The sequence below is a fragment of the Malurus melanocephalus genome, unplaced genomic scaffold, assembly GCF_030028575.1.
Source record: "Malurus melanocephalus ecotype Western Australia unplaced genomic scaffold, MMel_1.1 scaffold_825, whole genome shotgun sequence".
In the NCBI taxonomy this organism is placed as follows: domain Eukaryota; kingdom Metazoa; phylum Chordata; class Aves; order Passeriformes; family Maluridae; genus Malurus; species Malurus melanocephalus.
Window position 1 is genome coordinate 1 of NW_026624057.1, and position 14,397 is coordinate 14,397.

The 14,397-nt window shown below is 61.6% G+C and overlaps 2 protein-coding genes across 5 annotated transcripts in view; one reads left to right on the forward strand and one right to left on the reverse strand.

Annotated features, from left to right (window-relative positions):
* The first annotated feature begins 2,515 nt into the window (after nucleotides 1-2,515).
* LOC130585097 (translation initiation factor IF-2-like) lies at nucleotides 2,516-3,472 on the forward strand. The gene has a single exon (XM_057385429.1). The coding sequence runs from the start codon at nucleotides 2,516-2,518 to the stop codon at nucleotides 3,470-3,472; it is 957 nt and encodes a 318-aa protein (XP_057241412.1).
* A 7,961-nt stretch (nucleotides 3,473-11,433) lies between these two features.
* NF2 (NF2, moesin-ezrin-radixin like (MERLIN) tumor suppressor) overlaps nucleotides 11,434-14,397 on the reverse strand; it is a 46,116-nt gene continuing 43,152 nt past the window's right edge. For all 4 annotated transcript variants that reach the window (XM_057385421.1, XM_057385423.1, XM_057385420.1 and 1 more), the window contains one exon: nucleotides 11,434-11,918. In XM_057385421.1, coding sequence (XP_057241404.1) covers nucleotides 11,868-11,918 — 51 coding nt within the window. In that variant the 3' untranslated portion in view covers nucleotides 11,434-11,867. The remainder of the gene's footprint in view (nucleotides 11,919-14,397) is intronic.

The following is a 14,397-nucleotide window of genomic DNA, read 5'->3' on the forward strand; positions in this document are numbered from 1 at the left end:
GTGCACACGCACACACCACACAAACACACAAACACACACACGGATGCACTCACACCCCCCTGCAGTGACACCCTTGCCCCTGCACACCCACACCCCCTCGCAGGGCGCTGTACGTGTGTGTGCACACGCATGGACACACACAACCCCATCCCAGCCAGGCTGTGCTTGTGCACACACACAAACACCTCTCACAGATGTGCTTGTGCATGCACACACTCACAAACACCACGGTGCAGCAGTGCCATGCTTGCGTTTGCACACACACACACTCAGCCATGTTGCAGCAGTGCCATGATTGTGTTTTCACACACGCTCACACACATCCATGGTGCAGCAGTGCCGTGCTTGTGTTTGCACACACACACACTCAGCCATGGTGCAGCAGTGCCGTGATTGTGCACAGGCACACAAACACCCTCTGCAGCAGGGCTGTGTGTGCGAACCCGTCCTGCCGTGATGCTGCGTGTGCGCACACACACACACACACAGACACACACATACACACAGACACACACACACAGACACACACACACACACACACCTCCTGCAGCCAGGCTGGCCATGGGCACACGCACGTGCTGCAGTGACACAAACACTGTCACGGCCACGGGGATGGCACAGCTGCGCTCTGACACCCACACCGACACCGACACCGACACCGACATACACTCACAGAGCCACGCTGCAGTGAGGCTGTGCGTGTGCACACAGACGTGTGTGACCATACAGATGTGTGTACACACCGTACAGATGTGTGTGACCATACAGATGTGTGTACACACCGTACAGATGTGTGTGACCGTACAGATGTGTGTACACACCGTACAGATGTGTGTGACACACAGATGTGTGCACACACCGTACAGATGTGCAAGCACACTCACAGCGTGCTGTGGAGGGGTGTGCCATGCCTATGCACACTCACACACACACTCACACACTCACACACAGCCCCTGCAGTGAGGCTGTAACGGGCACGGCAGCGCACACGCACACTCTGCAGAGCTGCACACACACACACACACACACACACACACACACACACACACTCAACCCTTGCACGGTGTGAGTGCCCGCTCAGGGTTCCCAAATGGATTTGGGGTGTCCCCTCACCCCAGCCCTGCGGCTCTCTGCCTCAGTTTCTCTGCGGGGCTCCAGGTTTGTGCCGGGCTGAGGGTGCTGTCCCCAGGCAGAGTGGGGACACGCGTAGCGTCACCCCCCGTGGCTCAGTTTCCCTCCGGTGCCGCTCTGGAGCCGGGGGTGCTGCAYCCCTYCGCCCCGGGCTCCCCAGRGACACCCCAAARCCGGGCACCGCCAGCGCCCGTCCGGCCGCCCCGGCAAACTTTTGGGGTGGAAAAAGCCATTCTGGTGGCAGCGAGCTGAGCTCGGCCCCTCTCATCGCACGGGTGGGCAGAGCCCCGCCGGCCGCTCCTCCCGGCCGGAGTCCGGTGACACCGGGACTGCGTGGAGCTGGCGTGACCCGGGGGGGTGACACGGGTGACAGCCACCCCTCGGGTCCCCCGCGCCACCAGCCGCTGTCATATTATGACAGCGGGGAGGGGGTGACCCCGCCGCGCCGCGGAGGGGGAAGCGGCCCCCCGCCACCACCGCCGGTCCCTGCTGTGTCATATCGCCACAAGCGGGGGCCCGGGACCCCCGCACGCCTCCCGCCCCAGCTCTCCTTCCTCCCCTCCTCCTTCCCTCCTCCTCCTCCTCCTCCTCCATCCATCCGCATCCCGCTCGCCCTCAGCTTCCCCAGGGCGCGGGGGGAACGCGCACCCCGACTCCCGCACAGCCGCATCCCGCGGGATGGACTCACCGCTCCCCCAAAGCCCCTCACCCCCCCATCCCGGGGGATGCCCCCCTCATCCGAGCCGACCCCCGGCCCCCTCAGCCCCCCGCAGCCGCTCACCCTCCAGCTCATCCTCGGGGATCTCCACGGGGCGCTGCTCTGCGAGGATGTTGGGGACGGTGTAGATCCCCCGGTACATCAACGCCGCCGTCACCGGGTGGAAAGGCATCTTCGGGGCTCCCCAAAACCCAAAGTTTAAACCCAAATCTGGTCGGGTGGCGGGGGGGCTCCCCCCGATCGGTAGCGCCGGACACTAAGCACAAGTTGCCGGTACCCGCCGCCCCCCGCCCGTACCCACCGGCCAGGGGGGGCCGGGCCGGGCGGGCGCTCCCCGTCCTCCGGGGCCGGCGGCGGGACGGGGCTGGCGGCGGAGCCCCTCACCGGGCGGTCAGGGCGCGGGGGGGCTCCGCTGGGGGCGGCCCGCTTCCCCCGCGCACATGCCCTCCCGAAGTGGAAACGGGAGGTGAAAGCATCCAAGCCCCGGTTAAATCCCGGTGGAAGCGGCGGCGGCGGGGGGGACGGGGCTGGCCATGCCGCTCGGGGCCCCCCCTCCGCCCGGAGCCCCCCCACCTCCGCCCGGGGCCCCCCTTGCGCCGGCCCCGGGCCGCTCACAGCCCCCGGGGAGCCGCTGCCACCGGGCCACGCTCCCCGGTGGGGCCCGGCATGGCGGGGCCGAGGCTGAAGGCGGCCTTTTCGTCTTCCTCCTCCCTCCTCCTCCTCCTCTTCTGCCTTCCCGCCAAGTGTCCCGGGCAGGCCGGGGCTCGCTGCCGCCGCGGTTCAGCCCCCGCCGCGCACCCGCCGCCCCCCCGCCGCCACCGGCAGCCGGAGCATCCTCGGCCCCGGCCCCGGCGAGCGGCGGCGGAATCCGGGGAGCGGCGGCGCCGGGCGGGTTTTGAACGGTCCCGCCCGGGAAATGGGGCTGGGGGCGGGGGGGAGGTGGGGCCTCCCCCCGGGGGGGGCAGCGAGGGGGGGCAGTGCGGCAATGAGGGGGAGCGTCCCGGGCCGCAGGGAGGGCAGCGGGAGACGCCGGAACCCGCGGGGGGTGCTCGGGGGTCGGCAGGCAGAGCTGAGGGTCTCTGTGGCCCCCCGTGTCCCCACAGGTGTCACCCCCGGGTCCTCATGCGCAGCACCCCGTGTTCAGCCGGCTGTCACCCACAGGTTCCTGCTCTTGGCACACCCTCAGGCTGCCACCACCCCGGGTCCCTGCTCTTGGCACCCTGCTCGTGGGGCAGTCACCGTCGCAGGGTCCCTGCAGGCTCCTGGGACTGTCACCATCCCGAGATGCCATCGCCTGCCTGTGGCACCCCACACCCAGACAGTCGTTATCCCGAGGTCCCCGCACACGGCACCCCGGGCTGTCACCGCGCCGAGGTCCCCGCACATGGCACCCCGGGCTGTCACCGCGCCGAGGTCCCCGCACATGGCACCCTGCTCCTGGTGCAGTCCCCGTTCCCGGCTGTCGCCGCCCCGCAGTCCCCGCACACGGCATCCCCTGCCTGGGCCGTTGTCACCCCGCTGTCCCCGCGCTTGTCACCCCCAGGCTGCCACCACCCCAAAGCCCCTGCACGTGCCACCCTGGGCCAGCCAACACCTCGAGGTCCCCAGGGTGTCCCAGGGTGACGGCCCGACCTCCTGCTCTGACAGCGGGGCAGAAATGAGCGGTGGAAGAGGCAGGAAGCGGGGCCAGGAGCGAAGCCCTCTGTCCTTGTCACCTTTTCCAGTCATCCCCTGATTCCCCCAGCCTCGATCACATTTCTCCCCTTATTTCTCACTTGGACATTGATTAATCACGCCAGGGCAGGTCCCCACCGCGCCGTGTCCCCACGGCACCCGCGTTCCTGTCACATCCCTGTGCTCAGGCACACGGCGAGGGAGCTCCCGGGACCTGGCACATCTCCCCTCCCAAATCCTGCTGTCCACATTCCCGGGGCTGGCGTGTCCCCCGGCCCAGCAGGCAAAGGGGGTGGCAGTGTCCCCCGTGCCTGGGCGGCACCTCTGGAGGTGGGGACAGTGGCACGGGGAGGCTGCCAAGGCTCCTGCTCCGCACCCTTGGAGGGACGCGGTGCCCAGGGCTGGAACAGGGCGGCAGAGAGAAAAGGGGAACAGCTGGCACCTCCCAGGCTCTCACCGGAACCGAGGATGCGCCAGAGCGACGGGGAAACTGAGGCACGGCTGGACAGGCCCCATATGTGCCTCTCATCTTGTCACTGTCACCAGAACCTCAAAAAYCTTGGAACAGGATTCCTGCTGCTCCAACCGACTGCTCCACTCAGCCCCCCCTCGCCTCCTGCAGCCGCCGCGGACACGTGCTCGGCCTCAGACGATTCTCCGCTGCCGGGAATTTTGGGGCTGCTCCAGCCTCCCTGCGCTGAACCCTGCAGCTCCCACCGGAGCACCCCCGGGACCCCGCACCGGGGCTTCCCGGAGCCCAGCGCTGCCTCCGCCGCCGCAGCCGCCGCTGGCTTTAACCAGCTGGGGTCCCCTTTAAGCTATTTTTCAGTCGGGAGAAATTTCCCTCTCCGGCAGCAGAAAGACACCGCGGCCGCGCTCCGGAGAGGAGGAAGTCAGGGATGAATTCCCGGTGCTGTGGGGTCTCAGCTCACAAGGCAGGGTCTTTCCTCCCGRGGGTGGGTTTTTCCAACTCTGCTAAAATTCCATCCTCTCCTGGAGGTTTGGGGCGCCTGGATCTGCGCCACGCCGGGAGTCTCCAGTGTCTGATACAGCGGTTGAGCTCCCAGCACTCAAAAAGGGAAATGCTGATAAAAATGAGTGGCTTTTGGGGCGAAACAAACCCCCTAGAAAGCAAAGCCTGATTGAAAATCTCCTCCTTTTTATTTTTTTTTTCTTTTTATTTTAACAGATCAATTTGCTCCTCGACGTTAACAAAGTTCCCTCCCAATTAATTCTCCAGAGGCCCTGGGGTGGAAACTCATTAATTTCTCACCACCCAAATCCCAGCAGGAACAACGCCGCCAATTTCTGGGCTTTTCCCCTCAAATCCCCGGCGGAGCTCCCTGCGCMGCGACGGGGACCTGCTGGAGCCTCCTCCCCAGGGACGGGGGGCCGCGGGTCGTTCCCTGCGGGTGGGGGCGGGCAGGCGGCACAGCGACGGGAGGAGGAGAATTAAGTGGCTTAATTGCATTGGAGGCCCTGATTGGGTTTTTCCTCATTAGGGATCACCGCCGGAGCGCTTGCCGTGTGYCCCGGAGCCCGGCTTGGCCGCGCCGCTCCCTTCCCCATGGGATGAAGGCTGGGACAATCCGCGCTGGCTCCCTCTGCTCTGCCCCGCAGACCCCGCGCTGAATTCCCTCCCTGTTTTTTTTTGCGGGAGAAGCTCTGGGGTTTCCTCAATCCTAAAATGACAGGGTGGAAGTAGCGGTGTCCCCAAATCCCAGGGATTCCGGATAAAACCCAAGCCCGCAGCCCCTGGGATGTTGGGAATGTTCCTCTTTGCGATTCCTCCCTTATTTGTGAATCCTTTTCACAATTCCCCCTTTATCTCCTCCGGGGCTCGGGCCAGCCTTGCCAGCCGGTCAGAGCCACCTCTCCCCTCTGTCCCTTTGTCCCTCTGGCAGCAGCAGCACTTTCCCAGCACTCCCAGGTGTTTTCCTAATTAGCTGACCCYGCTAATGAGGCTGGAGAAGCTCGGTCCTGGCCTGGTGCTTTGTGGTTCGTATCAGAGGGATCGCACTGCCAAGGGCCCCTGCTCTGGGGTCACATCCCGACGTCAACGTCCCTATTTCTTTCAGGAATTTGGGGGGATGGAGAGAGGAAAAGCACTGGAGTGGCTCTGGCATGGGGATGGCACTGAGTGAACTTTAATTAATTAATTAATTAATCTGCTCCTCGTTTATTCCTCCCCTGGCAGCACTGAGGGGCCCTTCCCGCTCCCCCCTCCCCTCTGCCCAGAGGAGACTCCTGGAATCTTTCCTGCCTTGGGAAATGAGGTGGGGTGGAATGGGATGAGGATGAGAATGGGATGAGTATTGGGATGGGAGAGGAATAGGGAATGGGATAGGGACAGGGATAGGGAATGTGATAGGGATGGAATGAGCTAGGGATAAGAATGGGCAAAAAATGAGGATGAGGATTAGGATGGAGATGACACAGGGATTGGGATAGCAATCGGATGAGGATGGGAACAGTGTTGGGAATGGGATGGCATGAAATGGGGATAAGGATGGTGATAGGGATCCCTCAGAGGAGTGGGGAGGGGAAGGGATGGGATGTGGATGGAGATGGGATGAGGATGGGATTTAAGATGATGGGATGGGATGAGGATGACCAAAGCCATGGGAAAGCTGTCAGGGACGGGGAAACCTGGCAGGTTTGGTACAAACCTGTGCTGAGTGCCCTCAAATCCCTCAGGACAAACCCAGGGACCTCACAGCAGCCTGAGCAGGCTGGGACAGGGATGGGCACCRCAGCGTCCTCCGGACACTCCCATCGCTCCCCCGGGCACCGGCAGGCGACGGGAGCGCCCCGGGGGTGTGGTGGTGACATTTTAAAGTCCCTGGCACCGAGCCCTGGGAGGCGCCGGAGGCATCAATCTCCCGGGGCCGCGCTGTCAGGTGGGTATTTAGCGAAATGTTTCCTAAATGAACGCTTGATGGGAGAAGAGGGATGGCCGCAATGTTCCGAGCCACAAGGTTATCCGGGCCGCCGCGACRGCTGCCAGCTCCCGGTGCCCGCTGGAAACCCGGGAAGGGCAGCGGAGAGAGCCCCGGGGCGGGGGCAGGAGCGGCCCCCCAGCGCCGCCGCGGCTGTTCCACACCGGGATCAATTTCGGAGCAAATCCCACTCGTGATTGGGGAAACGCCGGGCAAAGCTCCAGGAGGGTGGGGAGGGAAGGGGGAATGGGAAAASCTCGGAGAGCTCCGTTGAATTTGGGTTCTGGAGAGGGGAAACAGCCCAGCCGTGGGAGGAGGCAAGAATTCTGCTCAGGGGGAACTTTTCTTTTAAGATAAATGGGGGAAAAAAACCGAGATGAGCCTGTTCTTAGCATCCCTCCGAGCCGGTGCAGCCCGGGATTCTCTGAAAGCAGCGGGGGCTTCGCCTGCTCCTGCCAGGAGATGGAGCAGGAAACAACTCAGAGAGCTCAGCCAGGGACCCTCTGAACTCCCCGAGAGCACAGAACCCGTGTGCGGGCAGCCCGGGAAGGAGGGATCGGGCTGCTCCAGGAGGGAAGGGGATGGCTCCTGCGGGGCGTTCTGCCTGGCTCCGGCCCCATCCCACGGCTGGTGCACAGCGACAGGTGACATCAGCCCCGCCTTCCCAGGCGACATCAGCCCCACCATCCCAGGCGACATCAGCCCCACCGTCCCAGGTGACATCAGCCCCACCGTCCCAGGTGACATCAGCCCCACTGTCCCAGGTGACATCAGCCCCACTGTCCCAGGTGACATCAGCCCCACCTTCCCAGGTGACATCAGCCCCACTTTTCCAGGATGCTGTGACCTGTTGCAGTGGGATGCTCTGCCATGCCAGAATCCGGTGGTACCCGGTGCCAGAATTCCAGCAGCTGGGGCTGCCCAGTGCCAGGTTCCAGAGGTACCCAGGGCCAGGATGGCAAGATAAGGACATCAGGCACATCCCTGCAGGGCTGTGACAATGCCCAGTGTCCCCGTGGCGGAGCAGAAGGTGATGGCAGTGGGACTCCAGCATTCCTGCTCCGGGGCAGTGATGGCAGCACCCCACAGCCTGGTCCTGCACCCCACCGTGATCCCACACCTCACCCCAAACCCCACACTCAGCTCCAGGGTTTCACCCTCTACTCACTCCACATCCATCTGCTTCCATAACATCCATATTTTATCCCTTCCCGGGGCTGAGTGGGCAGCTCCRGTCCCAGCCAGGGGTTCCGGCCGTGCAGCTGTGCCTTCCCTGCACAATAAATCCCTGATTAACCTGGCAAAACACGCCAAGCTTGCCAGGTCCCCGTGAGGAGCGGAGCAGCCCTGGGTGCCAGTCCCCATCCAGACTGCCTCTCCTCTCCCTGATCCCTCTGAAATTCATTTCCTTCCCCCTTTTTTCCTCCCTGGAAGACAAAGGTGGAGGGAGCTAGGCAAGCCATCAATGGGGATGGATGGGGATGGATGGATGGATGGATGGATGGATGGATGGATGGATGGATGGATGGATGGATGGATGGATGGATGGATGGATGGATGGATGGATGGGGACAGCAGGGACAGCACTGGGCTGGCAGCTGTCAGCCAGGAGGGAACAAGGTCCCCACATCCTCAAGGCACCATCCAAACACAGAAGGATCATTCTGGCTGTGACCCCTGGGAGCAGAGTTTTACCTCTTCACCTCCCCCCCATCCCAGACCAGGGGGTGCCCTGAGCACCCTGGGGTGCCAGAGAACAGGGATGGGGTGTCCCAGGAACTGTTCCCAATTCCCACCCCATTGTGGGTTGGGCAGAAGTTGACTCCGCAGAGCCACCCGCAGCCCTGGGGTGTCCTGGTCCCCCTGTTGACACCCCACCCTCACCCCTCGAGGCACCCAGGGCTGAGGAGGGGGGGTACCCCAGGGTGCAGGGGACAGCAGCAGGGTGTGTGTAGCAGTAGCCATGGGTTTGAGCCACCAGACTGCCAGGCCAGAGCCATCCCTGCCTCAGTTTCCCCATCCATCCCTGCTGCCCATTSCAAGCCCCTTTCCTACAGGAGTTGCTGGCCAAAGCTATGCACCTTTTGGGTGGRCTCTGAACCAGCACCTTGACTCCCCCTCCAGGGCTGCTGGCCCTGAACTTCCCACCCACGGGTCACCCTGTGTCCCTTCTGTCCCTTTCTCACCAGCTCTTCACATTTTATTCTATTTTTGAGAGTATTTAATGRTTTGGAAGTGAAATAAAGTGAGTTGAGGAAACTTTGGGAACCCCAAAGTGGAGAACCACTGCCAAAGCACTCAKGTGCTGCCTGGGATTGGCTAAATCCCCAATTTCCTTCCTCAGGAAYCCACGGCAGGGGAAGAGGCTGGGAGAGGTACATGGCAAAGGCTTTTCAGTGGTTTCTATTCCTCGAGCAAAGTCAGCTCACACCAACCCACACCCGCGGCTCCCGCTGAGCTCAACTTGCTAAAAAGGGAAAAAGTCAGGGTGAAACTTCCTTTGACAGCACGGAAACGGCCTGGGATGTGCCAGGGAGGACGGGCAGGGAGCTGGCACCGGACTGGGCGTGTGAGAGGGAACGTTGGGAGAGTGCAAGGCTGGGAGTGTGCAAGGTTAGGAATGGGAAAGGCTGGGAGTGTGCAAGGCTGGGAATGGGAAAGGCTGGGAGTGTGCAAGGCTGGGAGTGTGCAGTTCTTTGTGCAGGGCCCCTGGGAACAGGGACCCCTGTGCCAGGGTTGAATCCACACTGGATCCATCCCTGGCTTCACCTGCTGGATCCTCAGGGCATCCGTCCCATCCCGTCCCATCCCGTCCCATCCCATCCCATTCCATCCCATCCCATCCCATCCCATCCCTCCAGCTCCACCCCAGCACATCCATCCCCAGTGTATCCCACCCACCCTGCTGCCCCAGCCTGTGCTGGGTAAATCGCTTCTGGATTGATTTTGGGATGCAGGCAGTGCAGGTGACACACCAGTTACATTCCTATCACTGGAGCCCACACGGGAAATCAGGTCACTCTCCACATCCCTCCCTTGCTGCCTTCAGGCTTCCAAAAATTCCCATGGATATCCCACCAGCATCCCTCTGCCAAAAGAAACGCCGTCCCACCCCTCTCAGCCCTGCTTAAAATGACAAACACTGGAAAAAAATCCCCTATTCCCACCCGCGGTGCTGGGGACGAGCTCTGGTCAGGAGCTCCGGTGAATCTCCCGGGATTTTGCTGCCAGAGAGCRGATGAAAAGCACATCCATCGCTGATCCCAGAGGGGCCGGGAGTCGGGAACAGCCCCGGGGGTCGGGGCTGGCTGGGCTGGGCCGGTTTCACCCGTGATTAATTATAAAATTGAGGTCAATGCAGCAGCACATCCTTTATTTATTCCAGGCAGGATRGGATCAGGAAGTGTCAGGGATGGCAAATACTAGGCTCAGCATCCCCTAGGCACCCCAAATCCTTTTTTCCTCAAGGAAAGACCCAAAGGACTGGGAACARCAGGACCACGGAGCAATCCTGATCCTGTGGGAGCTGCCAGAGGGATCTCAGCACTGCAGYTCTGCTTCCCATTAAACCCGGCACCACTAACTGCAGCAGCTTTTCCCAAAGAAAACAAGGCAAAGAAGCCTCGGCTCCCCTCCTAGTGCTGTGAATTTTTATTAAAACAGGAGAAAACGGTTATTCCTTCGGAGTACAACAGTCCAGGGAATGGGAAAGTGGCTGTGCCAGGCCACAGCCAGCACAACTGCAGCCACGTGCRGGGAATCAGTCCCAGGGTTTAAATAAAAACGGGTTGGGATGGGATTTACTCCACGCTGAGCCCCAGGAGGAGCCTCCGGTGGGGCTGTGGGTCTGGTGAGGTTGTGGGGGGAGGAACTGGGGCTCCTGACGGGATGTGGGGGATCCCTGGAGCAGCACCGGCTCTGCTGGAAAGTAAATCGCAGCTGGAAGAGGATTCCAGCCGAGCTGGGGACAGGATTTGGGACGGAGCCAGGAAGGGAAGGTCAGGGTATCCCTGTTCCCCCCGCGGGGGGGTSAGAGCGAAGGCACCCGCGATGGGACAGGCAGGAGCCGGCAGCCCCGGGCTCAGCCCAGGATAGCGGCATTCCCGGGGGGCTCCGAGGGGCCCAGGCACCCAGGGAATGCCCAGCTCAGAGCCCCCGGAGCCTCCCCAGCCTGAAGCTGCCCAGGTTTGTCACAGTTTGCAGGAAGGTTTCATTTGGTTGGCACTAGCTGTTTTCCCGCTCCCCGTGCCCAGCAGGGAGGAGGAGGAGGAGGAGAAAGGAGGAGGAGGAGGGGCCCTTCCTCCCAGCTCCTCTCCCCAGGGAAGCAGCCAAGGATCCCCCAGCCCCGGGCCCCTGCCATCCCGCTGCCCGCTCCTCTCCCAGCGCGCCGTGTGTTCCTGATTTACAGCACTCCACTGGAACATGCTCGGGATCCTAATGGGGCTCCAGCAGCGCCGCACGTGCTGGAGAACCGAGCGGGGCTGGCACATGGAATTCCAGACCAGCACATGGAATTCCAGGCTGACACACGGAATTCCAGACCAGCACACGGAATTCCAGACCAGCACACAGAATTCCAGGCTGACACATGGAATTCCAGACCAGCACATGGAATTCCAGACCAGCACACGGAATTCCAGACCAGCACACGGAATTCCAGACCAGCACACAGAATTCCAGGCTGACACATGGAATTCCAGACCAGCACACGGAATTCCAGGCTGACACACGGAATTCCAGACCAGCACACAGAATTCCAGGCTAACACATGGAATTCCAGGCTGACACACGGAATTCCAGACCAGCACACGGAATTCCAGGCTGACACACGGAATTCCAGACCAGCACACGGAATTCCAGGCTGACACACGGAATTCCAGACCAGCACACAGAATTCCAGGCTGACACACGGAATTCCAGACCAGCACACGGAATTCCAGGCTGACACACRGAATTCCWGAYMWGCACACRGAATTCCAGGCTGGCACCAGGGGCACCAGGCTGGCACACAGCTCCAGAGCTGGCAGAAGGCAATCCAGAGGGATGGCATCCCTTGCCAGGCAGACCCTCGGGCACGCTGCCAGGGTGGGAAGGCACAGCCACAGCCCCGACCCCGGCTCCAGGGAAAAGCCTGCAGGGCCGAGCCTGGAAGGTACGCTAGGAAAACAAGAAAAAAAGCTGGARAACCCAGGAAAACAGTGTCAGGAGGAGAAGGAGGAGGATGAAGGAATGCTAAGCTAGAGAACATCACACAGTCTGTGGGCAGCCAGCCCCGAGTCCATCGGTGCRTGGGGGCGGGAGCAGCCGGTGGCTCCCGGGTGATCCCTTTGGGAGCCCCCGGCTTCGGGACAGCTCCGGCGGGGCGGRAGCTGTCGGAAGCAGCAGCGGTGTGGAGCAGTCGTTTCCTAGAGCTCCTCGAAGAAGGCCACGCGGGACTTGGTGCTCTGTAGGGTGAGCTGGAAGAGAGCAGAGTGGGGTCAGGGGGCACCCCCAACCTCCCACGGGGCATCCCAGGAGGGAGCTGCTGCCTGGATCCCTCTGGAAATGCCAGGGATCTCAAAGCTGGGGGTTTGCAGAAGCCGGGGGTCGTGCAGCCCCCACCACAGCAAGCACAGGCTGAGGGAAAGCAGGGGGCAGAGACTCAGTCAAGGTCATCGGCATGGCTGAGGCCTCCAGGATGGGGATACATGGGAGACTGGATTCGAGGAGGATATACAGGAGGGTCTTGGGAAGATGGGGGAGAACCCACAACTTCGACAGCCACCAGACACGTGTCCTCTCTGTCACCAAACAGGGACCATCCTCTGCCTGTGCTCACAYCCCAGCACACGTGGTCCATGCAGCCATCCCAGGATGTCACTCTGACCCCGCTCCATCCATCCTGCTGGAGGACACAGCTGGAGCGCTCTCCCTCCCAACACTGTCCTTGCAGGCTCCACAGGAGTCAGAAACCCTCAGAACACTTTCCACAGCCATCCCAGAAATAACACCCCACGCAGAAACCGTGAGCCCGTTTGGGCCAGAGGAGATAAAAGAAATCCTCAGYGGCGGGGAAGAAATCCCAGGATTTACAGACAACCACCCAATGGAGTGCACTGGGAGAAGTGCCACCTTCCAGGCAGCTGCTGGATCACCAGGAGTTTGCCAAAGCAGCCGGCTAATTGCCAGGGCTTYCTTTCAGCTGGATTAAGCAGGGAGCCTTCCACCGGGAATGCCGCTTTTGCTGAAACAGGAACCCTGGGATCACCTTACAGCGAGTTAAGCCCCTCAACGGAGCYGTCAGGCGCTTCCCTACTTCTCCCCCTCAGTAATTCCTTCACAGCTCTAATGCTGGTCAGAAAAAAAAAAATCTCTATTGCAGAGGAAATTTCTGCAGGGGCTTAATAATCTTTCTTGGCAGCAGCTCTCGGGCCAGAGCTGGCTCTCCTTCTCTTCACCATTCCCTGACTGCTCCAGAGTCCTCTCCAGAGCTGAATGGGAGGTGGGTGAGGTGGGACAGGGATTCTGTGTGCTACAGGCAGCGTTTTTCCTCTCTAAGGCAGGAGAGGGGGGAAAAAAAGGAGTGGAGAGGCCCAGGCTGCTGCCAGACCCACTGCTGGGGCCACCTGACAGGAAGCCCCATTCCTGGAAGTGTTCCAGTGCCTGAAGGGGTCCAAAAGAGCTGAAGAGCTTGGGAAAAGGCCTGGAGCAACAGGATAAGGGGGAATGGCTTCCCAGTGGCAGAAAGAAGGGTTGGATGGAATATTGGGAAGGGAATTGTTCCATGAGAGGGTGGGGAGGCCCTGGCACAGGGTGCCCAGAGAAGCTGTGGCTGCCCCTGGATCCCTGGCAGTGCTCAAGGCCAGGCTGGACATTGGGGCTGGGAGCAGCCTGGGACAGTGGGAGGAGTCCCTGCCATGGCAGGGGTGGGATGGGATGGGCTTCATGGACCCTTCCAACCCAAACCATTCCATGATTACATAATCTACCCACCATCCACCTCCTTCCCAAGGCTGAGCCTCCGAATCCATCCCTTCTGCTGCCTGCCTCTCACCCTCCCAGGAACTCATTCTTTGAGCCCCCAGGAGCTCATTCCTTCCCAGCATAGCCAGGAGAGATGCCCGCAGGATCCCCCAGGCAAACCCAGAGCCCTGCTGGCAGGAAGAATGAAGCCGAGGGAGTGGAACTGGGAGAAGGGAGCCAGGAGAACGGAGACAGGAGAAGGGAGCTGGAAGAACAGGGCCAGGAGAGAAGAGCAGAGAGAAGGGTGCCAGGAGAGTGGAGCTGGGAGAGTGGAACAGAGAGAAGGGAGCTGGGAGAAGGGAGCTGGGAGAGCAGAGCTGGGAGAAGGGAGCTGGGAGAGCAGAGGAGGGAGAGCGGAGCAGGGAGAAGAGAGCAGGGAGAGCAGAGCTGGGACAGCAGAGCCAGGAGAACAGAGCAGGGAGAGCGGAGCAGGGAGAAGGGAGCTGGGAGAGCAGAGCTGGGAGAAGGGAGCCGGGAGAGCAGAGCTGGGAGAGCAGAGCTGGGAGAGCAGAGCTGGGAGAAGGGAGCTGGGAGAGCAGAGCTGGGAGAAGGGAGCTGGGAGAACGGAGCTGGGAGAAGGGAGCTGGGAGAGCAGAGCTGGGAGAAGGGAGCCGGGAGAGCAGAGCTGGGAGAAGGGAGCCGGGAGAGCAGAGCTGGGAGAAGGGAGCCGGGAGAGCAGAGCTGGGAGAGTGGAGCTGGGAGAAGGGAGCTGGGAGAGTGGAGCTGGGAGAGCGTTGCCGGCTGCAGCCGCTCATGGAGCACAGGGAAGATGTTTCCCTCAGGCAAATCAAGGAAACCAACTGTTCCCAGCCTGGCTCTCTGCCTCTAACTACACACTGCTCTCCATTAACTCCCCAGGTGGTTTTGGGGTCCTGGGCTACCCTGAGGGCAGCCCGAGCCCAAAGCTGTGCCTGCCTCAGCCCAGAGATTTGG